General features: G+C 49.1%; 1 protein-coding gene across 1 annotated transcript; it reads right to left on the bottom strand.

Annotated features, from left to right (window-relative positions):
- Positions 1-102: 102 nt before the first annotated feature.
- On the bottom strand, positions 103-25446 carry ANAPC1 (anaphase promoting complex subunit 1). The gene is made up of 47 exons (XM_069008785.1): positions 25131-25446; positions 24181-24342; positions 23975-24026; positions 23320-23429; positions 23063-23145; positions 22175-22248; positions 21794-21939; positions 20956-21176; positions 20166-20375; positions 19773-19868; positions 19435-19525; positions 19280-19345; positions 18990-19127; positions 18520-18660; positions 18223-18283; positions 17748-17935; positions 17270-17344; positions 16588-16853; positions 16284-16375; positions 15834-15982; positions 14755-14833; positions 14640-14676; positions 14479-14549; positions 14186-14364; positions 12046-12272; positions 10744-10862; positions 10128-10399; positions 9349-9583; positions 8543-8634; positions 8268-8402; positions 8064-8146; positions 7872-7950; positions 7530-7604; positions 6976-7052; positions 6693-6783; positions 6547-6600; positions 6085-6278; positions 5779-5865; positions 5252-5369; positions 4425-4502; positions 4094-4161; positions 2989-3127; positions 2361-2447; positions 1823-1918; positions 1461-1659; positions 858-992; positions 103-384 (listed from the first exon to the last, which is right to left on the bottom strand). The coding sequence occupies exons 1-47, from the start codon at positions 25341-25343 to the stop codon at positions 269-271; spliced, it is 5856 nt and encodes a 1951-aa protein (XP_068864886.1). The 5' UTR covers positions 25344-25446; the 3' UTR covers positions 103-268.

Here is a 25446-nt window from a genome sequence, read left to right as displayed (position 1 = left end):
ATCCACCACAAGCAAAGGAGTTCTAAAACCAAGGAAAAGCACCATTCCCAGCCCAAGTCTTCCCCAAATTCCCCACAAAAAGTACACATTTGCAAACAAGCCTTCGTTACAAAAGTAAATTTATTATGACCTCACTTTTATAGCTCTTTTGTTTTTTAATTCCTTGTAACAATTTATAAATAACTCCTGGTTGTGGTTGCCACAGCTGGGGTCAAGTCTGGTGTTTGGGAAGGTACAAAAGAAGGAGATTCTGGGAAGTTTGGTGGGACTAGAGCACCATGGCCTGGGGGTTCCCGAGGAGCAGCGGAGCCAGGCGGAGGAGCGCCCGCACCGGCACGTGCAGCCTCCGCAGCTTCAGCAGCAGCTCCGAGAAGTTCCTGCTCCCTAAAAACATCCAAAGCAAAGGAAAAAGGTGTAAAAATGAGGGAAGATTTGCTCAAAATTAAAGGGAGAAGCTCCAGGGAGCTCTGGAGGTGTCATCCCATGGATCCGTTTGCCGTGCGCTGGTTGGAAAGTGATGTTTTGTACAAGATCCCAAATCTGGGATCCCAAATGCCAGGAAGAAGAGGAACACCCGGAAGAGAGGTGTGTAACAGGCAACTGGAATCTTCCAAGCCCAGACCGAGGAATCTGTGGCTGGCACAGGATTCCTGGGACAGGCCCCAGATCCCTCATGGATGTGGTGACATTCCCACCCCCAGCCCTAAGCAAGGAACAGCTCCCCAAATGAAGGTCGAGCTGCCTTTCTTTTCCCTCAGAAATCTCAGGACTGGTGTATTCCCAGGCTGCTGGAGGGCAAGGAAAAGCTGCCCAGTGAAAGGATGCAGGATTTCCCCAAATCCCAATCCCAGACTCACCTTCCAAGCCTCCAGCTGCCAGCTGCCCTGGCGTGGGCACGGAGTGGTAAATCAGGAAGCACGCCAGCATGCTCAGCTGGGATTCCTCTGGAGCCTGCCCGCTCAGGTAGGAATGCAGGGAAACATCCCCTCCGGCTGCAAGGCACAAGAAACACCCTTGGTGACATTTGGGAAGCAGGATTTGCACAGATAAATCCCACTGAAAGTCTGCATTCCCCACAGAAGGTGGGCTGGGAGGTTGCTCTCCAACCTCTTTCCTTCTGCCATGGCCACCCTGCTGTGGTCACCGCTCACTTTTGCTCCCAGAAAATTCTCCCTGTGCAAGATGAGGGAGGAATTTTCACCTTCCCTGCTAAAAACCTCCCACCATTTCAGGCAAACAATTCTCCAGGGCATGTTCCACACCAGACTGAAAATGAGTTGGTTTGTGCCAATGCCTTCCCTTCCCTCATCAGTTTTCCATAATTTTGAGGCAAAAATCAACCTGGATTATCAAGATGAGAACCAGGTGAGCAACAGGGGATGGAATGAGATGGGCTTTAAGGTCCCTTCCAAAACCATTGCAGGATTCCAACAGTGGATTGGATTGAAATTCCTCCCTACCCTGAAGCCACTGATCCAAGGTGTTATCTATGGTGCACTTCATCACTGGCAGGAATTCCGAGTTCATGAAGAGCCCTCGGGTTGGATTCCTGCTCATCCTCTCCTGGTGGCTCCGGGAGCTGAAGAATTCCAGCACCAGCTTGATCTGCCACAGCTCAAAGGTCTCGGACATCTCCCGCCTTTCCAGCCTCCTCACGGCCTGGCAGCGGGGAGAGCAGGAATTGGAGCAGGAATGAAACATGGAGGAAGTGACTCCTCAAGCCCTGCCCTCCCTCCTCTGAAAAAGCACATGGAATGGCCACTCTTTGCTCCCCAGGAACTGGGAAAAAGTGTTGCTTCCAACAGGAACAGGAGTCTCCTACCTGATCGATGGCAATGTACGTGGGCAGCATCTCTGGATTCTCCTGGGTCACACACTCGTAAAGGATGGAGGAGAAAAGATCCAGGATTTCCTGTTTCTAAGGAAAGACAGGTGTCAGGCACAATTTATTCCAGCTTCCTGCCTCCATTAAAGGTAATCCATGCAGTGGTTTCACAGGAATTTGGGATAACTAATGATACCACTTGACTTCTTCCTTGGGATCATTACACTGGGTTTTATATCCTCCCTTAAATTTTTGAAGAAATAATAAATAATAAATAATAAAATACCTTCCATTACTTCTCCTAAATGGTTCAGGGCTCTCTGGATTTGTTAAACACATTCCTCAAGGAATGGGACAAAAAATCCCAATATCAAAGCAACAGGAACCAGAGGATCACCCTTGTGTTACCCAGCATCCTGCAGGATATTCCCTGTTCCCGCTGCCTGCAGGGCTGAATTCTGCTCTGGGGTTTAACATAGGTTTTCCTTACTTTTTATCCATGGAATAACTGTTGGTGCATGCCAACACTTCCTACCTGGCCCATGTTCACAGTCGGTTTGCAAAAATAATCGGCGAAGGAAAAGAGAGCAGGATCAGAAGTGAAAGCGGAAATTGCTTCCGGCTGGAAAAAAAGGGATTAAAACATATTCCTAAAATGAACTTTTTGGGTTTGAGCACAAAGATAACAACAAGTGATTTCCAAAGTGCCCAGAACAATGAGGGAGAAAACTGGAACCCAGGCCAAAGGTTGGAATCCATGATCTAAAGCTTGGACTCCATGATCTCAAAGTTGGATTTAAAGACCTAAAGGTTGGACTCAATCCAAAGGTTGGACTCCATGATCCCAAAGTTGGATTCAATCATCTAAAAGTTGAATTCAATGATATAAAAGTTGGATTCGATGATCTCAAGGCTGGATTCCATAATCCAAAGGTTGGATTCAATGATCTAAAGGTTTGACTCGATCTCAAGGCTGGACTCCCTGACCCTGGAGGGCTTTTCCAACCTAAATGGTTCCATGACCAAGCACTTCATGGGCAGGACGTGTCCAACACTTGTGTCTGCCCACAGCAAATGCACCTACAGGCAGCTGTCCCGTGCAAGCCACCGGAGTTCCCTCCCTCAGCAGCATTCCCGGCAGGAAGCCATCCCGGGAGCGCTACCTTGAATGCCCGCGCTTCGGAGTTGCGGTGGGTGACGGTCTGTGCCAGGAGGCTGCGCCAGCCCATGGGATCCTCCTTGTAGGAGAGCTGCCCAGCTCGGAGCTTCACGTACAGGATGCCACCCTTGGAAAGGATCGACCTGGAATGGCACGACAGGGTCCATTTACAGAATGGGTTCAAACAGAGGAAATTCAGGTTGGATATTTGGGAGAAATTGTTCCCTGTGAGGGTGGGGAGGCCCTGGCACAGGTTGCCCAGAGAAGCTGCGGCTACCCCTGGATCCCTGGAAGCGTCCAAGGCCAGGTTGGACGGGGCTTGGAGCAACCTGGGACACTGGAAGGTGTCCCTACTCGTGGCAGGGGGTGGAATGGGATGATCCTTAAATCCCTTCCAACCCAAAGCATGCTGTGCTAATGGACTGTGCTTAATTTAATCCTTCCAGTTGACAAGAGGGTGATGGACCAATGACTGGACTCATTATCTTGGGGGTCTTTTCCAGCCTAAATGATTCTGGGATTGATCAATGGCAATTAAATGACCAAAAAGCACCACACTGCTGAGCAAAGACACAGCTGGTTCCTCCCCCCCCTTTAACTGGGGAGTGACAAGATGAAAATGATCCCTCCCCCCACCCCCCAGATCCTGTGTTCCGGTAAAATCTCTGGTTCCCACAGCTGCCCCCCACGTTTCGAGTGTGTCACGAGGGCGGGCGGCACTTTGTGACACGGGGTGACACGAGAAAGCGAGCATTTCACAGGGCAGTAACAGTCCCCAACAGTCTGGGAAACGTGACATCACCACCACTCAAAACCAAACCAAAACCATGAGTTGTAGCTGCTCTCTGGTGCCTCTATCCCACTGCCAATCTCTGTGGGTTTTACTATCCGGTTTTCCCCGGACCCTGTTTTGTTGCATGAATTATTCACCTCAATGGGTGAAACCCAACTCTGCAGTTTCTTTCCTCCCCCCTAAAGTGCTGTCAGATGCACAACAGTGACTTGATGAAACCCAGGTTTCTTTCTGAGCTGTGGGAGGGTTTAAAAAAACCCATGAAATACGATTACTACGAGGTCATGATTCAGTTGAGCATTAAAAAAACACTTACTGGAGATGAGTCGTTCCCTTGCTTAAATCTATTAATAATTCCCAGTACCGTGGGCCCTTCACTCTGATCTGTCAATAGAAACATTTTTATTACTAAATATAACCAGAATCATTGAATTAAGAGGTTTCCACTGTTTTGTTCTGAGCTGTTTTATAGTGTTTCCCACCCAGAAAATTCAGGAGGAGGTGTGTGTGTGTGTGTCTCACGGTGAAATTTCTCAACAATGTTGTCCAGAGTCAGGCTAAAGAATCAAAAATCATCAAATCTCAGCTCTTGAGATCTGTGACCCAAAGTCCAGGTGATTTTCCATTAAAACAGAGATTTCCTTTACCTGCTTCAGCAGGTGGAGCTCTGGGAGAAGCGTGGGTGCCATCAGCTCCTCAGTGGCCTCCCCGTACCACTGCGTGCCCTGCAAAATGCCACGGGAGCCACGGGTTAGGAAAGCTCATTTCCATGGGAAAAGGAAGGAGAAGGGCATCTCGTGGGGAACAACTGCTCTGGCAGCAGGCAGGGAGTTCTGTTCCCAGCTAAACACAGGACTCATGTCAGGAAACATGGATTTCCCAAGCTGTATTTCCCATGGATGGATGGATGGATGGATCAACACCTAACGGTGGGCAAGGCTGACAAGGGAAAGTTTGGGAAGCAAGCTGTAATGGGAACACGGAGAACTCTGTGCCAGAACCACAGAGCCACACCTCTTCTCCCTAGAAATCCCAACAACTCTTTCCTGAGCATCCTCCTTCTCATGTATAAAATAAATCCCACAGAAAGGACTCTTCCCTGAAGGACACCTGATGGAAGCACCAAGGAGAAACGCCAAGTTGCTCATCTCAGAATTAGGAGAAGGCTTGGAAAACACAAATGGCCACCTCTGTGCCTTTGGAAGTTCCTTTTGAGAGGGAAGAGGACTTGGAAGGGAGCCAGGACACCCTTCCTTGCCTGTTTGAAGGCTCAGGTGACTCTCCCTGTCCTCCCTTCTGCTCCCCAGGTGCCACCAAGGTTGAGCCCAACCCTTCACTTATTTGTGCAGAATTCACCTCGTCCCCACCACAACTTGAAACCAAACCCAAGACTGGAGGCCACCCCAACGAAAACTGGGATAAATCCGAGTGTTTGGTCATCCCACAGCGCCTCAGGGCCTCCCAGCCACGTTACCTTGTAGGTGACCTCTATGAGGGCGTAGCAGGGGGTGTTGGAATCCACGTCCACGGGAGTGAGGAGCCTCGGCTCGGCCGCCAGCACGTACAGGTGACGCAGAGCCTGCAGGTGGTACCTGGGGTGGGAACCAGGGGCTCAGCACGGGCTGGGAATGATCCCAGACACCCATTTCCAGCTCCACACCCAAACACAGCTCGTGTAGCCATGGTATTGATTAGTTAACAGAGCAGGGCTTAATGGAGCAGAACCAAAAGTGATTAAGGGTCACAAATGGACAGATCTTCCATGAAAATCTTTCCAGCTGAGCAAACTGGAGCAGCCACATCACAGGAGCACAGCAGAGCTGGTGTTTCCTCACTGGCCCGACCATCAGAGATCCCTACCACTGTCACTTATTTCTTCTGTTTCTCACGCTGTTTTTAATGGAGAACCTCCAAAAACTGATTTTTGGTAAAAATCCATGATTAGTCTTTTGTAAGCAGATGGTTCAGCTGAAGGAAATGGGATCCCCATGAAAGCCTTACCGATTGTCCGTGCTGTGAACAGGGAAGTGAGGGTACAGAGCACAGAGGAGAGCAGCAATGGACGAATTGGAAGTGCTCAGGGAGTATCTGTAGGAAAAAAGCAACATCATCCTTCAGTTTTCCTTCTAAATAACACAGGAGGCCAAAATATTTTGGTGGGATGAGGAAAGGAATTTCCAAAAGAGTACAAAGACAACAAGACCTTCTTTTCCAACAGGAGACACCTTTATGCACCCATGTGGTGTTAAAAAAAGGGGAAATGGAGAAAATCAGGGCTGAGCTCTGCCTTTGGAAAGGGCCAGTTACCTTCCTCCTCCCAGGAAGAGGAGCCCCAAAGCCATGTGGTGAGCCAGGTGGAAGCCGTAGTTCATCTCTCCCCCCGTCTTCTTGTGCATGAATCGGCAAAGCTGGAGCACTTTGAGGTTCCCAGAGCCAGCCATGACCATGGCCAGGGCCAGGAGCAGGACACTCAGGCACGTTTCCAGGTTATAGTGACCTGTCTTCAAGCACAACAGAGAGGTTTCATCACAATTCCATGGCCAACAGCACGTTCCAGGCAGCATGATCCACCACTTTCTACCCCAGAGCTTGAATTCCCCGGAAGGAGGGAGAATCAGCAAAGTCCTACAAATGATTCCCAGCCCTGTCACATCCTATAAATCGTGTGTAATCTAGGAAATTAAAAGGGCTGGGTCTTTTCCCATTGAGGTTTTGCTGAGGGTCACGCAAAGCCATCTTTTTGCTGGAAGAAAACTTGGAAAAACTTACTATGGATGCCGTCGGAGCTGACAAACACTTCAGGAAATCCGTGGCATATTTGTACTGGAAAGAAAAGAAATGCCCAGTGGATGTGGATCCAAAAGGTAAGTGACAGCTCCCTGGGAATTGAAGGGAATAAAATAACCCCCTCTTACCAGGCACTGAAATGCTGCCAGGTTTTCCGACCCAGCAAAGCGAAATCCCAGGGATAAACACGCTCCGGCGATGATGTAGACGTGAGCTTGCCTAAGGAACAACATAAACAGGAAATGACTAAATGTTCCTCTTCTCCTCATCTGAATACACAGCACAAACTCCTTTATCCTTTAAAAACAAAAGGGAAGACTCATCCTTTATAGAAGGATATCCCATGTAACAAAACTCGCCTTTATGGGACAGTGAAATTCCCTAGGAAGAGATTTTTGGGACGTTACTCACGCCAGCGTTTCCAAGCTGAGGTCTTCAGAGGAAGGCAGCTCTGTTGCATGAAGAGAGATAATGTTCTCTCTTACGATCTACAAAAAGCAGGAAAGGAAAAGGAATCCAAGGAAAACTGATGATTAATTGAAACTCTGGCCATCAAGAGTTCATAAGTGATACCAGACAGGTCTAAGACCATCCGCATCCTGGAGTTCTCATAGGTATTGAGCTCATTTGGCCTTAAAAATTCCATACAGTATCTTGGAATATCACTGATCTCACTATTGGGAAGTTATTCCTGGTGCTCAACACCTGGCAAGGCAGGGAAAACAAATCCCTTCCTTTCCCTGACATCATTTTGTGTCTGGAACAATCCCACCCCTCCTCAATCCTCTCCTTTCCAGTCCCCGCTGCTCCTAAAATCCAGGGATCCCATGGAACAGTCAGCCTTGTCAGGTTACTGCTCATTTCCTCGTGCTCCTCACGTGACTACGGAAATAGCCACACAGAGAACAATCCAGGGAGGTGTAAAACTGGGAAGCAAACACACCACACTATAAACAAACACCTACTTGAGGCACGTTGCTGTTGACCCACTTGGAGTTGGGCAGGATGTCATCCCACAAAATCAGGCATCGAGCCAAGGTCTGGAACAAGAGAGAAAGCCAAACCGTGAGGAAGAAAATTTATCTATGGAATTGGGAAAAGCTGTAAAACTGCACATAAATGTGTCTTCCAACTATTTCCCCATAAATTCTATCTCTGTGACAGGAAGGTGACACACCACAAGGAGGAACTGCTGGAAGGGGTGAGTTTGGCTGGGAAGCAAAGGATTCTGGATGATGGGCGTGTTAGGCTGGAATTCCAAAACATCATTTAAATAGACTGAGGAATGAACCCAAGGAAAATCTTACCCTCAGCAACAGGAATTCTGGCTTGACAAAGTCCAGCAAATACATAGTATCCGGTGCTTTGAGCCAGTCAGCAATGGATCTGCAGGGAAAGGCAAAGGAAAAGGGTTTTCCAGGTCACATTCCAGCAATTCCAAACCTCAGCAGAGCCAACACCAGGGCAGTTGAACCCTGCAGGAATTCCCAGGCCAATACCTGTTGTTGGTCTTCAGGTAGATCATGGCAAGTGCAAGGGTGGCACCTGGACATGTCACGTCCACGTTGATGGTGTCTCCTTCCTGGGAAAACACAGGGAACACCTCCCACAGGTTCACTTGGAAGGGAACCTGTCTCCAAAGTCATGGAGACACCTCCCAGGCTTCCAACTTAAATGAGCCAGAGCTGGCACCATGCACGCACCTTGATTTGGTAACTGGGAGATTTGTGCTTCTCCCTGTGCATTCCCGCCTGGAATCTCCTGTGTCCCCCCACCATGTACTGGTAGAGCTGCTCGGGAACGTTGAGGTCCGACATCCCAATCAGGTTACTGCCATGCTAAGGAACAGAAGGAAAGAAAAGCATGGAAGTGCCTTCCTCTAGGAGAAAAACCCACAGGCAGCTGGGAGCCAAGGATGGACCAGCTCTTGGAATGCCATCCCAATGGATAATGAGCCTCCTAACTGCGGCTGACTTACCCCAAGGCACACCATTCCCAAGGCCAGTCCTGATGCCAGGGAGTAGGACTCCCTGTCCGTGCAATATTCCATTTCTGGGCCGGGGGGACGCCCTGGAGAAACCAAAGCAGCAAAATTCACCTTTGGAAATTCCAGCTTATTGCTTAGTTCCTAATGAAAGGAGAAAAAAAATATCTGTCCCTCCTTAGGGAAGTCCTCAGTGGAACGACAAGGAACTGGCAGTTCATCCATCCACTCCCAAATGGCAACTCCCTCCTGAATGTTATGGCTGAAAATGCCAAGTTTAACTGAGGATACTTGAAGATCCTGAACCAACCCAAATGCTGTTGCTAAAAAAGGATTGCACATATCCAGTTTCCAGAAACACAACAATTCCAAGCCTTAAAATTTATCCCATTCCCCATTTAACAGACCACACAGTCTCCAAGTAAAATTCCATACAAACAGGAATAAAAGCTGTTATAAATTAATTCAGAATGAGAGCACAAGTGAGATCATAAATCTGCTGTTCACAATCAGCTCTTAAGGCCTAGTGGTTAAAAACCCTTAGAATTCCAAACAGGGGAATTTAGGACACCAAAGTTCCAGGTGGAAGAAGTAGGGACAGCAATGATGCTGCTACATTTCTTCTCCTAAATCCAGGATTTTCCTTTTTAGGCTGCACAAGCTCCCAGGAGGGACCATGAGGTTTGGAAAATGAGAGGACAACGTTGTGCTGGGAGGTGCCAGCGTTACGACTCCCAAATCCCTGGAGCACATGGCGACCATCCCAGCCCTCACCCCGTTCTTCCAGCGTCGGCACCCACCTATCTCAGCCAGCAGCACCTCGGCAGTGTGCCTGTGGGCAGTGCCCTGGTAGACCAGGCCTATCCCGACCACGGCAGCCACCTGGACGTTGTGGGGGACATCCAGCTCGGTGGAGGTGGGCGGCAGCAGGGCAGGGATGTGGATGCTCAGCAGGCGGGTGATGGCCATGTCCATGGTGCCCAGCTTGGCGGCGGAGACGCCGAGCAGGAGCCCGATACTCGTCATCTCGTGGCCCTGGGCAAGGGGACGAGGAGCAGTGAGGCACATCCAGGAATGGGAAAAGCCCTGTCCCAGTGCTCCAGCCGCCTATGCCAACGAGCCGTGTGCAGGGTGGAAGGATCTGGTGGTAAAACTGCTGGAATGTTTGAGCGGAAATGAAGTCTCCTCATTTCGCAGAATTCCAGAATATTTAGGGTTGGAAGGGACCTCTGGAGATCATCCAGTCCATCCCCACTGCTCACTCAGAGCAGGTGACACAGAAATGTGTCCATGCGGGTTTGGAATTTCTCCAGAGACTCCATGCCCTCCCTCCCTGGGCAGTTGTTCCAATGCTCCACCACTTCCATGGAAAGAAGTCCTTCCTCACGCTGAGGAAGGATCCTTCCAACCCAAACCATGCACCACCCAAACTACAACAAAGCAACTCAGACATTCTCCCACACCACGAAACTTCCATTCCAATGGTTCAAAGAAACCTTTTGGTTTTTTATTCCTTGTTTTGCTTAAAGAATCCAATCCCACCGGGATCTGGCTCTTGGATGTGGCCAGAAGGCCTCACCTTTGTTAGGTAGTCGTGGATGTTGAGGGTGGCCAGCTTGGTGAGGTGCCCGTTGAGGCCCAGCGCCATGAGGAACCCCGCGTATTCATTGGCCAGCTCGGCGATTTTTGGCTTGTTGTAGACGATCCAGGCGGAGTCGATCTGGGAAGCAGGAGCGATCTTCAGGCCGGCGGCCACCCCGTTGTGGAAGCTGGCCCAGCAGGCCATGTTGGGGGGCACGTCGATGTTCCCGCTGTTCAGATCCACGGTGGTGTTCCTGGGAGGAGCACGGCCTGCCATGGGAGAGGGGATAACAGCAGTCAGGAAAAGCCAAGCTCTTCATCCAGTGCCAAGTGAGGGAACAGCCCCGATCCAAGAGTCTTCAGGAATGGCAAGACAGCCCAGTGTTTGATAACACTGGCCCTGACTATTCCAGAAGGATCTCCCACCATTTCAGGTGACATGTTCAAAACCCAAAGGAGCTGCTTCCTCACAAAACCCACACTTGAGCCGTGAAACTCTTGGTGGAGAAGATGCTACAAAAATTACAGCAAGTTCAGGAAAAAATGGGATAACGACTGGAAGAAAGCCCATCCTGCTCTGGGATGGACTGGGGAGGAACCCCTGACCAACGTACCAGTGAGGTTCAGCTTAGGGATGGGCAGCTGCTCCGTTGGCACAGGATGGTAGGAGAATAGGGTGAACATCCCTCGTCCAACTGGGAGAGCCATGGTTCGCTGGCACAGCTGCAGCAACCTGGTGGGGAGGTGAATCCAAAACCACACGGAAAGTTTTCCCAAATACAAACAATCTACAGATAAACAGGCACTGGACGGAACAATTTTTCCCTGATTGTGACTCTTCCCTTCTCCTTTTGAACCAAATCTTTGGTCCTTACAAGGTTCACCTCCAAGATACCTTTCAGTTGTCAGGAACCTGGCACTATTTTCCCCTTAAAGCTGGGTCAATAAATCCATTCCACGGACGCTTCCCGGCCGTGTCGGAAGCGAGGTGAGAGGAGAAAGCCAAGCAAAGGTGGTTGCCCTGTGGGATCCTGCTATGAGTGGTGATAACACCGAGTACAGAGTTGATAAGGTGCTTCCAAGAATGCCGACCACAGTTCTCTACGATTTAGTCTGGAAACACTTTCTAGACTCGTTAGATTACTCAGCTCCCTAGGTCGGACTCAGAGCATTTCGCATGGTAATGGTGTTCTCAATTCTTTTTTTTTCATCTGGCTTTTAAAGAGGAGATTTTTAACCCCCCAAAAAAGTGAATAAAGAATGAGGATGGAGACAATCAAGGCCACTGGGCACAGGAGGTTTGAAAGGAGAGAGGGATGGGACAGTAAATGTGCTTTCTGTGGAATTCCAAGGTCACCTGACTGAAGACCAGCCTATCACAAAGGGTTCTCCAGCTTTAGGCAGGGGATGGATGATTTAGTCTCTACAGAGTAGGTCCTGTTTATAATTCACATTTTTTGGGCAGAAAAAAGAGTTACAAAGTCCCTTCAATCCCAACGGACCTCAGTGTGCTCTTTGGGGCTCACACTAAGTGTCCTTCCCAAGAGCCACCAACTCCAACATAGCAGAGCTTCGATATCCACGGAGCTCCAAAGACTTGGATTATGATTTTTTTTTAAATTACATTCTGAGCCACCAAAACTATTCCCACAACCTTTCAGCTGAATGCAGTACTGGGAAATAGACAGAGCTGGAAATGGAGAGAGTTCCAAGGCCACACTGGATGGGGCTTGGAGCACCTTGGGCTAGCGGAAGGTGTCCACGGCCATGCAGAGGTTGGAATGAGATGGGCTTTAAGGTCCTTCCAACCCATCCCAACCCAACTCAACCCAACCCATCCCAACCCAACTCAACTCAACCGAACTCATCCCAACCCATCCCAACTCAACCCATTCCATGCTTCCATGATTCCTTACCTGTTTTCCTTCTCCTCGATGTACTCGTGGTCACTGGCTTCTGGCATCTGCACCACGTTGACCCGGACAGGCCGGGCACTCTGGAGGAGCCTCCGCACCTCCTGCACCCTCAGGTCCTCGCTCCAGATCAGGGACATCACCTCCTCGTTCATGTCGTTCATGCCATCCTCGTCCTCCTCCGACTCGGCTGCCGACGGAATATCTGAGGACAGCACCGTGCCCACGGACTGCATGGGAAAGGGAGAAGGCAATTCCAGGGGGGAAAACTGTCAGGAAGAAGCAGCATCACATCCTGAACTCACCCAGCACAGAAGGCATGGACACACTGATGGGAGTGTCACAACATTCCCATGCTCCTTACAGGAATTTACAGGCCTGGAGGATTTCCAGGCATGGAAATCAAGTCCTTTTGCACATCCAAATAGGATAAATAACCAAAGACAAGAGGAGATGACACCTCAGATACACTGAGGAGGTGATGTGTGACGTAGCTCTTGTCTTTTCAAAACCTTCCCTTGTTTTGGAGCAGTCATAGGAAAGGGTTTTCCTTTCCCTGCCTACTCCATCAGCCCAGTTTGTGATTATTCCAGTTTGTGATTAGCCCAGTTTGTGACCAGCCCACCCAGAGCTGCTGTTCTGCAGATTCTGCTCCAAACCCTGCGTTATTTTTCAAAGCATCGGTATTTTCACACATCAGTTTGGATTCCCTCCACAACCACCTCGGAAAAGCAAGTTACCCACTAAAACAAACAGCCTGCACAGCAGAAAATCCCCAAATTCCTCGCTATCAGACAACTTGGGGTTCACCACAGCACCAGAGTGGTTTTGGAACTTCCACACATTACCAGAAAAGCACCAAAGCTTAAGAGCGCTCTTGGAAGACCCTTTTTCCATGCAAGATTTATGAAATGCCCTCCTAAAACTCTGCTCTCCTGTTTATCCACAACACACCAGTGATCAGAGGACCCAAAGGGAACAGATCTTCCTGTGGTTCTCTGGGAACATGTGGCCCAGGAAGGAGAGTAAATGAAGAACTGATGAATGAAACCAAATTTCTTCTGGTAAATCCACGCTCAATCTCAACATGCAACTGCACCACCCAGAGCAGCAGCGTCCGTTCTGAAACAGGAAACTCCACCCTGCCCTCCTGAGAAATGACAAACAATTTGGGGTTTGAAGCTCACTTTGACCTTTTAAGGTCACATTGATTCGAGGCATTGTTATAAAGTCAGTGATAAAATCAATTTTATCATCATTTTTGATGATTCGTGAGGGTTTCGGTTGGGCACAGCTTCCACCAGCAGCAAACAAAAAGGATTTTTCATGTGGTGGCACGTGGGGTTTGACCTGGAGTTAATTAACCTTTCTGCTAAATTAACTACAGTTTTGGTATGCAGTTAGTCATAAAGCCTTTGTTATAGAAAAGTGGAATAATTTTAATATCCCTCCAAAGTTGAGACAGGAAAAAAACCCAAGATGTACTTGAGACTCCAAATCCCAATTCCTGACTTTGGAAAAGGCTCCAATCTTCTGCCATGAAGGGGTTTTATGGCAGCCTTAAGAAGATTTTTGGCTTCCAACAAAGGACATTTCATTGAGATGCAATTCCTTGAGATGCTGGTGATTGCCACCATCAGAAGGAAACGTTGGAAGAGGAAAAACACCACACTTGTTTTAAAATCATTTTACCCCAGGATATAAATAATTAAAACCCTTTTTTGGAAAAAAAAAAAAAAAGATAAATATGGCAAGTGTATTTCCAAATCCAGCTCTTCCAGAGGAAAGGGAGATGCCAGCCATTCCAACACAAGGAGCCACTGGCAAATATCCACTTCCTTTTCCTTCTGCCATGGTTTGCTGGCAGAGCCTCTGGAGAAAGTACCAATGGATGGGAGGAGGAGGAATCCAACAGCTCTGGAGGCAAAACTTCTGCCTAAATTTAAAAATTTGATTTCTCTTGAGTTTTCCCACCTATCCATGATCATCCATCCCTGCTGGATGTTGGTTTTCACACCCAAACCTTCGTGCGTGTAAACTCTCCATTTTGTCACCCTCAATTTGGGAATTAAGCCGGAAATTCCCGAGCCGGGCGCTCTGCCTAAACTCTGGGATTGGGAAATCCCTTTGTGGCCATACTCACGGATTTTCCCTTCTGCAGGCTCCCTTCCCAGGCCTGCTTGGACAAATCCTGGCGGCCAATGAGGAGGCAAACGGCTTCCGGCCAGTCCGAGGCCGGCTGCTCCCGGCACTGGTAGATGGCGTCTCGGATGGGAAGGGCCACGCCAAAGGGAAGAGATTCCAGATCCCTCAAGGTGAAACCTTAACATTAAGGAGGGAAAAAAAAACCCAGAAAGTGTTAACAGTGCCAGACAAAGAGTGTTTCCTGTTATCCAAGCACAAGGTTATTTGGGAATGTTGTTGTTCCGCTCTTACCAACACTGGTCATCCAAAGGACCAGTTTTTCAGCCAGGCTGGAAACAGAAGTGCTGGATTTGAAACTGCACCTGGAAAATTAAGGAGGAGCCAATAAAAGCTGATCCAGAAGTCAGCAGAAAGTCACAAATTCAATAAAGCAACACCAAAAGCCTCCATACCGATTGTCATCCTGGTCCATCTGCTGCTTCCGTTGGCCTAAGAAAGACAAGGCTGTGTTAATTCCATGTTTTCCAAGCTCGAGGCACTCCCAGGATGGAGTCAAAACATCCTTACCTGATGTGATCTTGTACAAATAATGGGAGGCTTCGTTCAGCACGGCGCTCTCATCCCCAAGGATATAAAGAGCCACGCTCTGGGGAGGAGAGACACCAAAAAAAGTCATTTTGGGCCTGATATTCCTTTTCTTCCCAGAAAAGCAGGCAGGAAATAACCAGAATACAAGCTCAGCAATGGGGGGGGGGGGGTTTACTGTGAATAAAAGGACACTGAAACAACTGACCAACAACAAACTTGTAGGCTTTACATTTTGGGGGAAAAAAATCCACCCTGCAACAATGAACTGAATTTTCACTAATTTCTCCAGAGGTAAAAAAGTAAGTCTCTTCCCAATGGAAAAAACATGTTCCCAGTTATCCTTCCTGTGCTCCTCACATTCCATTTCCCCTGCAGGGCACACATGCTGTTTATATAGACACCCTTCTCCACTCGGTTTCCTCCACATCTTGGATGTTTTGTGAAGGTTCCAAAAGAAAAGCTGTTTGGTCCAGCCAGAAAAATCCAAGGAATCAGTCACCCTATTTTGATAATTCTGGGAAAAATCCCATCCAAGTAAAATGATTTTGTGGGTTTTATGAAGATCTTTCAGCTCTGAGCTCTGCAGGCAGAGGGAAGAGGAAAATAGAGCCTCTTCTCCCAGTTCTTCTCCTCAGACACCACAGGCTCGACACCTCTGCTCCCAGCTGGAAGGGGTTTTCCATCAATGAGTGAGGAAGTGATGCTGTCCAGGGGATACCATCAGCACTTCCAGCCACTCACAGGACTCAATATTGATGGTGGTGGGGTATGCTCAAGGAGAAACTGGGGAATTCTCACTCCCAAAATACAGATATCTCCAGGTTCCGTTCTTATTTTGCACAAACCCCAGACAAACACAGAAGCAGTGAAGCTGCTCAGCTCCAATACCTCCTTCCCACCTGGGAAATCCACCCAGTAGATTCAACCCTCTGTTATTTCACCTTCCTTTAGGGATGTTTCGCTTCCAGGACATTCAGCAGCTGGAGCAAACCCTGCCCACAGGGCAGCGCTGACAGAACAAGGCCCGGCCCCTGTATTCCCTGTCCCCCAGTACTCACCAGTACCACCAGCTTGCTCCTTTCACAGATCCCTGGTAAGTAGGGATAAGGCTGCACTCCCTCTCCCTTCAGGCAGGAACTCAGCCACTGGAAGATACTTGGAGGCTCAGCAGAAAAAAAGGTGGGACGGAGCATGAAACCTGTTTGGACTTAACATGAACAGCAAAGACCATGAGTTCAGGGAAAAGGCACAAGAATTCCTCACCATTCCCAAAGAAAACCCTCCAGTACTTCCTTTGACAACCAAAATTCCAGCATTTTCCCCAAAATGTTCCAGGTCCCTCCTGTCAGATGGGATTTTGAGACAGGAATGAAAACTCGAGGAATCTATTTAAGGAAGGAAAACTATCTCAAAAGGAACAAGCAGGGATTAATCCTCCAGAAGGAGGGGAATGTTAAAAACAAAGGGAATATCCACATACCATGGAATATCCAAAGGTTTAAACTCACCCTGGTCGATTATGCAGGTCTGCCTGGAGGTTTTGACAAGGGCTGGGTAGTCCCTGTAGTAATAATCTATGTAAGCTTCCAGTTTTAAATCCCTGGAATGACAGAGAGGGGAGTCACAGACTGGGAAAAAAAACATTCCAACTTCCTGGATGCCACCTCCGGGCAGTGGGTGCTACTGGGGAAGAATTTGGAGCCATAGAAAAAAATAGGGAAGGTTTTAAACATTCTTTTTCTTCAAATACAGGGCAAGTTGTCTCCAATTTGGGCAACCCCATCCAAAGGAATGATTTTCCAGTGGGAATACCTGGCCAGCTGAACCAGGAGAACCACGAGGGAGCGGAGCCCTTCTCCCATCAGACTGTTCAGTTTGAGCTCCTCGTAGATGAGGTGGAGAACAAAGAAAATGGCAGGAATGTGGGCGAAAAGGAGCGTGGAGGAATCCAAGCTGAGGCTCTGGGGAAAGTCATCCTTGGAAGCCGAAACTTCCAGAGGGTCCAGGCGCAGAGCTTTGGCAACGGGATGAGACTCGAAATTCCTGTGGTAGTCAGAGCTCAGGAGATATTCCCAGTCCTAGAGCAAAGAAACAGGGAAGAGAGGCAGAGGATCCATGGGGAATGTAACTTCCAGAGAAGTAATTCCAAAGCACCGTTACAGAGGAATCTTTTTCCCTAAAAACCAATCCAAATGTAACTGTTGGATGGAAAATGTGCTGCACAAACCCTGCAAACCACAGGGATTCAATGATTAAGGTGCATCCTTCCCGTAAAAGAATCAAAGCCTTCATTCCTTAATCCATCCTAATTCTCTCTGGAAGTGGGAATCCTGACAAACATCACACGGTGCAGCTTTGGAAAATTTTTCTATCCCAAAGGTTTGTCAGGTGAAATTCCACACTCAAGAGGGTGTTTCCTCTGGTTTGCCTTAAAAAGCCAATCCCAAACAGCTCCTCCTGCCTGTTATTTTTTAGGAAAAAAACATTTTTTTACCTCGTCTGACCCTGTTTCTGATGGTCTTGCCTTCTTTGGAGCAATGACTGGGGAGAGTGACCCTTCAAAATCGAGCTGCAAGAAACAAAAGAAAAAGAAATAAAAATAGAAGAGATAAATAGAAAAAGGAAATCAAATAAAAGCAGCTCGGGAGTGAAATTCCCCAGGCTTCCTGAGTGAATCACAACATTTAAATTCAAACCAAGTAGGACATGATGTGGCTTCAGGTGCTTCTAGATTTGCTGAAAAAAAACCCAGAAATCCAAAATCCTCTTTAAGGAACAACAGTCTGGGTTGTGAGCTGTGTTTAAACTCAGCATCAATTTAATATGGATGAGATGAACCAAATTTAATGCACCGGTGTCAGGCGAGAGCTGGAGCCAAATCTTCATCAATTATTCTTATAATAAATGTCTCTCATGACGAACACAGAGCGAAACAGGCCTGAAAACTGGAAGTAAAGAATGAATTTGCTCACATTCCGTGTCCAGCAGAGCCTCTCGGTGTTGTAACCCATCATGTTCATGAGACAGGTGACAAATAAATTCCACTCTGAGTGGTAGCTGGGCCCTCCCGGGGCGTTGTAGGCATTGTACCACTTCACCAACATCTGCACAGCTGTTTCCTTGGGCAGGATGGCTTTGACCCCCTGCAGGCATCTTTTCACTGTTGGAAAAGAAGGGAATCATCCATCAGCTCTGCTCTCCTGGGATTTGCTCCATCAGTGGTGGAAGTCTCCACAGATTCCTCTCGTTGGACTGCGTTTAACTCTAAATAAAGCCACAAAACTCCGACAGCTCTTCCTTGAGTTGAGCACAAACCCTCTGATTTGGAACAAAAATCAGGAAAAATATTCCTTTTTTTTGCTCATTACTGAAGCCATTCATGTCTGAACTGGCATCACAGCCCTTCCCCAAGCCAAGCAAAAGCCACCTAAAGCTTTGGAATCCTACCTAATTCCGAGGTGGCGATTTCGGGAATACTGATCCGAACCATGGTGTTATTGCTGAGCTCCTGGAAAATCCAACAAAAGTGGAGATAAATCAGGAAATGCATCAAGTGTGGCCAAACCCCTTTTCTATCAACTCAGAACTCCTTAGTGGATGAAGATATTTCCAAATCATGGCTGTTTGCTGCACTAAGATGTGGAATTCAGGAGCCAGCTCTGTGAAACACTGGAAGTCTTGGAATTACCTTGAAATAATCTTTGTTACCAAAAGCATTGCCCCAAGCGACAGGGAAATACCTACTAAAGTTACTCTGTTGTGGACAGGATCCCTCAGAGCTTGGATGAAAGTCCCGAGCTGCTGGAAAGTGCAGTCCTCAACGTAGGGGGAGTCGTGGAGCTTGGAAGAATCCCTTAATTCCGGAACTGGTGACAAAATTACACTCTGAAATGTGGGGAAAAGGACTGGTTAGAGTTCAAATTGCACTGGAATTCAGGATTAAAGTGGATCTGAGCAAAGAACAGCTAAAATTGTTGGGTTTGAAGTACTAACAAGAATCTTGGAAACAACTGTCAATCCTTCCAATCCCTGCCTTGGAAGTTTTATGGCAAACATAAATAAATAAACAGGGCAGCACCACAGAAATCGTCTTTAAACACAATTTATTATGGGGATTTACAGGACAAGAAGGAGAGATTCAACTCCAAAAGATACCTTGGAAGATAAAAAACCACCAATCATTCCAACAAAAGGAATATTTCCTTATTTCTTACCTCTTCCAGGGGCCCCAGGTGCTTGTTCAAAGGCTTGGATGGAGTACTGACGCTGTCCAAGGGAGTGCTTGGCCGAGGCATTTGGTTGGACATTGTCAGGGATGGAGCAGGAAGCCCGGGAATAAAAACCTTCCCCACCTTTTTGGTGGAAAAGGGAAACAAAAAGTTAAGTTTTTCTCTGAAAATAACCCCCCATTAAAGTATTTAATTGTTCCATTAATGCCATGGATGCTTCAGAACTCCCTCTACAGCACTGCACATAAATTAGGGATGGAACAGGCGTTGCTTACCCGAACCACTCCGGAATAAAGCACCAGATTCCCACTGCCTTCCAGAACCAGCAGAGTGTCAATGCCCTGGAACAACCAAGCAGCACATTTAGCTCCCTGTGTTTAACTCAGGAGGCACCAGCTGGATGACAAGGACATTCCACAGGTAACAGTACCTCCACCGGAGCCGCATCCTTTGCTGGAATACTGGTGACAGATCCAAAGATCAGCTGGGATTTATCGTTGCTCTCTTGGAATTTTACACACCTAGGGATTAAAGAGAACAACAGGAAACATAAAGGACTTGTCCTGGGTGTTGTTACAGAAAGAAAACACAAAATCCCAACAGGGCAGTGAATTTTTTTGGTGGGTTTTGTGGTTCCTTCCTCCTTCTTCTCCCTGCTTTACCCAAAAGTTTAATTTTCTAGTTAATTAAAACCTCTGATGTACTTCCTGCTGGGAATTCCTGGAGTGCTCCTCCTGGTTGACCTGTCCCCAGGGTGGGAATGCTCACCTCAGCTGGAGCTGGGATTCCACTAAAAAGCACAGGAATTTCTGCCCACAAAGGTCAGTGGAAATGAACACTTTGGATGCCTGGGAATTCTTCTCTCTGGAAAAGAGACACAAGGACCAGGTTAGAACCTGCTTTGCTTTGGACACTTCATTAAACCATTCAGAAAGCCTGGAATAACACACCAGGGAAAACTGCTCCAAGCGCCCAATTCTCTGGAAGGGAACCAGGCACTTAGGGAGCATCATTTCCCAAAAAAAATCAGGGAGTGCAAGCCCAGGAATCAACTCCAAGGTGGCTCCATTTGCAGAAAAACCACTCAAATAAGCTGGGATTTCACTTTATTTCCCACTTCCCACAATGGAAACTCCTTCCATCCCAGGAAAAGCCCCTGACCTCATGCTGGGGACTGTTTCTGTCCACAGGTGGTCGATGCAGAGCTCGGGAACGATCGGCTCCGTCTCCGGCACGAGGAAGGAGTCGTTGGAAGTGGAACTCGGGGAATGGGTAACGCTGGGTCTCCTCGGGGACTGGGCACTGCTGGAAAAGCTGAACCTCTGCACTCCAGAGAAGGAATGGACTCCCAGGGCTGGGGAATGGGAGCGGCTGCAGGCAGAGACAGGACATGGATGAGATCTTCAAACTCAGGGAAAGACCAGACATTGATACAGCTGAAAAGTGCATCCCCAAAATCAGGGAGAATCCCAAGGAGCTCATCTGCTGACTTTAAAACCCAACCAAACCCACCCTAAACCAGGAACTAGCTCACTGCTGATTTCCTTTAGTTTTCCAGCAGAGGAAAACAATTCTCCAGTTATTTTCCAGGCATCTCTGTCCGAATCCAATAGAAGAGACTTCAGAAGGATTTCAGATGGTCCATTCCATCAAAAATCCCTCCCAACCTCTTCCCTCTAATTTCTTTAGAGAAGCCACCCCAAAACACTCCTGGCACTCAAACATCCAGCAAAAATTCCTTGATCCATGACAGAGCAGCCTCCTTGGTTCTGGCACAGGGATTATCTTCCTGTGCTGGTGGGATAACAGCATAGGAAGGGCATTCCAAGAGGAATTTCAGGTGCTGCTGCAACACAAGAGGCACCTGAGCCTTGGATGGAAAGACAGAGAGCAAAACATGTCCATGGTATCCCAAAGCTCCCACCCTTTGGGATTTGCTGTGAGTGCCCACCTCAAAGCAGCCATGTTGGAGATGGTGGGAGAGCGGGATTGCAGGTTGGGAGAGGAGCCGGATCTGCTCTGGCTGTGGATGGACGAGTAGTTCTGGAAAGGGGAGCCCCCAGGGGAGTCTCCTTTGGAGAGGCTCCGGAGATGAGCAGTCAGGGAGCTGCTCGTGGCCACGTGCTGGGGGGTGCCCCCCTGCTCTGGGAATTTCAGCACCAGGCTCTGCTCCTGGGAGGAAAACCAACGGCATGTGGGCACGGACAGCCAGGGAGCGGCTTTTCCAGCAGCTTTTCCCAGCGGTTACATGTTACAAATTCATGCTCAGCCTATGAGTTATTCCCACCAACCATGCTCGCCCACTCCCACACAAACTGCTCCAAGGCTTTTCACAAAATCACAGGATTTGGTCTGAAAAGACCTTAAAGCCCAGCTAGTCCCACCCCCTGCCATGGGAACACCTTCCCCTATCCCAGGTTGCTCCAAGCCTTCTCCAACGTGGCCTGGAAAACTTCCCCAGGTATGGGGCAGCCACAGCTTCTCTGGGAGAACAGTGCCAGGGCCTCCCCACCCTCACTGCCCAAGCTTTCATGGCACTAAGTTACTTCCCGCTTTTCCTAAACCTTCTGGTCCAACGTATGGAATAACATGTTAGTAACAGAATCCATCACCATCACATGAACTCCCTGCTCCAGCCAAATCCATGGAAAAAATTACTTAAAAACCAAAAGAACCAGCCCCAACAGACAGCTTATAAATGAAACAGATCCCCGCTCCTAACACACGTAAGGGCACGGAAATGCACACGGCTGTTTTCCAGGGGTTTTTATTCCCCAGGGAATGGGTACCTCTGGCTTGACTCTCCTCAGGGCCCAGACTGTGTGTAAGCTCTGCACAGTGTCGTAGGTCATCACAATGGAAGGGTCAGCGCTGAGGAACACGATCCTCAGCGTGTGGTCAGCCACGTACTGCACCCGGGACGATCCAAACACCCCTGGAAAACATGGATTCATTCCCAAGGATCAGCTCCAGAACAATACTAGGAGCATTTCCCATACTCTCTTCCTTCCACAATCTGGGTTTCTCCCCTGAGCAGCTTCCCTGTTCGTGCAGTAGCTCTAACTGCATCCTTGGAAGTGATTCTTCCCAGAATTTTTGATGCAGGGAATGCTCCAGGGACATGCTGGGATTTGCTGCCACCCTGAGGACTCCAGTGACATCCAACCTACCTCCGGACTTCCAGACCAGAGGGGTGATCTCATCCAAGGGGTGCAGCATGCTGAACATCGTCGGCAAAGGCTCCCTAGGGAAAAGCCAGACAAGTCAGAGCCTGGAATGTGACAGCAGGGACATAGATTCCATCTCCAGAAGCTTGTTGGATTGACTGAGTAGACTCAACTTTTCAGGACCTCTGTTCCTAATCCCAGCTCTTCTGAGGACCAGAGAATCCCAAGGGAAAACCCAAAAGAATGGATTAAAGCCGCTCATCAGTGCATTGTCCAACTGCTTCCTTTGGGATCCACAGAGGGCTTCCACAGGGGCTGGGATCCTCACCCAATAGGGGCTGGGATCCTCAGCCAACAGGGAATGGGATCCTGCAGCTGAGAGAAAATGTCTCGATGACAATCCCTCAGTGACTCTCCCAGCTGTTCATCCCAGCCTGGAACCAAATCCCAGGACAAACCTTAATGGAATCAGGCTGGTGACAGCCATACTGTGGCTATTCCCAGACCCTGTTCCCAAGTCCAGCACTCCCAAACAGTTCCTAATGCTCAGCTTTGAGTGTGCTCATTCAGAGTCATTGGGATGGGATACAAAGGCTGGAAGAATCACATCAATAAAATCCCAGACTGGTCGGGGTAGGAAGGGATCTTAAAATGATCCCATTCCACCCCCTGCCATGGGCAGGGACACTTCCACTATCCCAGGTTGCTCCAAGCCCTATCCAAGCTGTCCTGGAACACTTCCAGGGATGGGCAAACCACAACTTCCTCCTTTTCCACCCGATTTCACCTTTTCCTATCACAAACACATGGATCTTTCACCACTGCCCTCCAGCCCCTCTGCTCCTTATTAGATTATCCAACAGGAAACCACCCAAATCCCCCATCCCCTACCTGGGTGGGCTTGGAGGCACCTCGTGGGAAGAACTGCTGCGCTCAAATAACAACCCATATTTGGTTGGCCAGACATTTGCAACCTGTGAAAAAATTACAGATTTATAGGGGGGGAAAAAACCCAACCACGAGCTGTATTGATTATGTTTGAGGGCTTTATAGGAAAATAAGATGTTCAGGCTTTTAATGGAGAGCTGGGGGATGTAAATGTGTACAAAAACATTCCATTTGTGGGCAAAAAGCAAGGCAGGAGTTACCTGGAAAGGCAGAGCAGCGATGTAATCCTTCCCCTCCATGCTGTGCACGTTGATGCAGGAATTCTGCAAAATGCAGATACATTTCTCCACTATTTCCTCACTCCCTGAAACTGGAAAGGGAAAGGAAGGAAAAGAACAATTATACAGTGAAGTTTCTCTGTTTCAGACATCCCTTATACACAAAAAGTAAATTCTGACATATCAAGTCTTGGTCAATGAGCTCCTGGCATGTGTCCAGAGAAGGGAATGGAGCTGGGAAGGGGCTGGAAAACAAGGAATGGCTAAGGAAACTCAGCCTGGAGCAAAGGAGGCTCAGGGGGGACCTTGTGACTCTGCATGACTCCCTGACAGGAGGGGGCAGCCGGGGGGTGTTGGGCTCTGCTCGCAGGGAACAGGGACAGGAGGAGAGGATACAGCCCCGAGTTGCACCAGGGGATGCTCAGGCATCGGGAAAATCCCTTCTCCAAGAGGGTGTCCAGCCCCAACACAGGCACAGGGATATAAAAGCCATGTGGATGTGGCACTTGGGGATGTGGTTTTGTGGTGGCCTCGGTGGTCTCGGAGGATTTTTCCAACCTAAACAATTCCATGATTCCAAGCCAAGGGAGCTGAGCTCTGATCATTTGTCCAGCAGCACAGGAGGCAGGACACTCACCATCAGCTTTTTCTGATTTTTCCTGGGGGATAGTGAAGTCACACCACAAGGCCTGAAACCCAACACAGCGTCATTAATTCTCCAACAAGAGCTGATGCTCCCACACAACACCACCTTCCCATGTTCTCCAAGCTAACCCCATCCCAAAACACTGTCTGGAAAGGGTCTGTGGATCCCCTCAGTGCCCCTTTGTCACATTTCTGTACCTGCAGGACGGGGCTGTCGACAGTGAATGCCTTGTACACAGTGGACGCTTGGCTTCTGCTGCCCTTGCTCCAGATGACCACGTTGCTGGCCACGTACAGCTCCTCGTCGTAGTCCACCTCTTCCCCAACATCACTGATGCCTTTCCTCAGCTGCCAGCTTTCCTGAAAAACAGGGGTTTCTTCAGGAGAAGCCACAAGACCCGCGGGTGTGATGAATTTGGCCTGCTACAAGGTGCCGGCCCAGAGAAGCTGTGGCTGCCCCTGGATCCCTGGCAATGCCCAAGGCCAGGCTGGACATTGGGGCTTGGAGCAGCCTGGGATAGTGGAAGGTGTCCCTGCCCATGGCAAGGACTGGAATGAGATGATCCATAAGATCCCTTCCAACTCAAAACACCCTGGCATTCCACGGTAAAGGACAATCATGATCCATTCAGTTTTATTTCAACAGAAGCCAGGGAGGAAAGGGTAAGGGAGACCCTTTGTAGAGTTCTGAGATTCAGAGGGAACCCCCTTGCTCCCTAAACTCATTCTCAGAGAGGAGTTGGAATATGGCTGGATCCAATCTTAGGCTCAATCTCCATCAGAACAGGGGGTGTTGACCTGGAGAAGAAAAGGCTCCAGGGAGACCTTAGAGCCTGAAGGGGCTCCAGGAGAGCTGGAGAGGGACTTGGACACGAGTCTGGAGTGACAGGACAAGGAGGAACGGCTCCCCACTGCCAGAGGGCAGGGTTGGATGGGATATCGGGAAGGAATTCTTCCCTGTGAGGGTAGGGAGGGCCTGGTACAGGTTGCCCCATTCCTGGAAGTCAAGGCCAGGCCGGAGGAGGCTTGGAGCAACCTGGTCTGGTGGAAGCTGTCCCAGCTCCCGGCGGCGGGCGGGAACCGGATGGGCTTTAAGTTGCCTTCCCTCCCAACCCCCCTGGATTCCCTCGGCTCAGGAAGACTCGTACCCGGTGCCGGTCGTGGATGGTGACCTCTTGGAGGGAGCCCACGAGCCCTGCGGCGCCGTCGGAGGAGCAGAGCTCCGGCGCGGGCTGGAGCCGCCGCAGCTGCAGGCTCAGGGCGCTCGGGTGCCGCCGGCTCTGCTCGCGGCCCCGCGGCGCGAACTCCTGCAGGTCGCCGGCCGCAATCATCGTCGCCCTCTCGTCACAGTGGTCCGACATGGGGCCCCGATATCCACATTATTTCCGCGACGCTCCGGCGGCTCCCGCGGGCACCGGGACGCGCGGGGAGCGGCACCGGCGGCCCCTCACGCGGGCGCGGCCA

The sequence above is a fragment of the Aphelocoma coerulescens genome, chromosome 3 (genome assembly GCF_041296385.1).
Source record: "Aphelocoma coerulescens isolate FSJ_1873_10779 chromosome 3, UR_Acoe_1.0, whole genome shotgun sequence".
Classification (NCBI taxonomy): domain Eukaryota; kingdom Metazoa; phylum Chordata; class Aves; order Passeriformes; family Corvidae; genus Aphelocoma; species Aphelocoma coerulescens.
The sequence above is the reverse complement of the archived record's forward strand: the minus strand, read 5'-3'. Positions and strand labels throughout refer to the sequence as shown.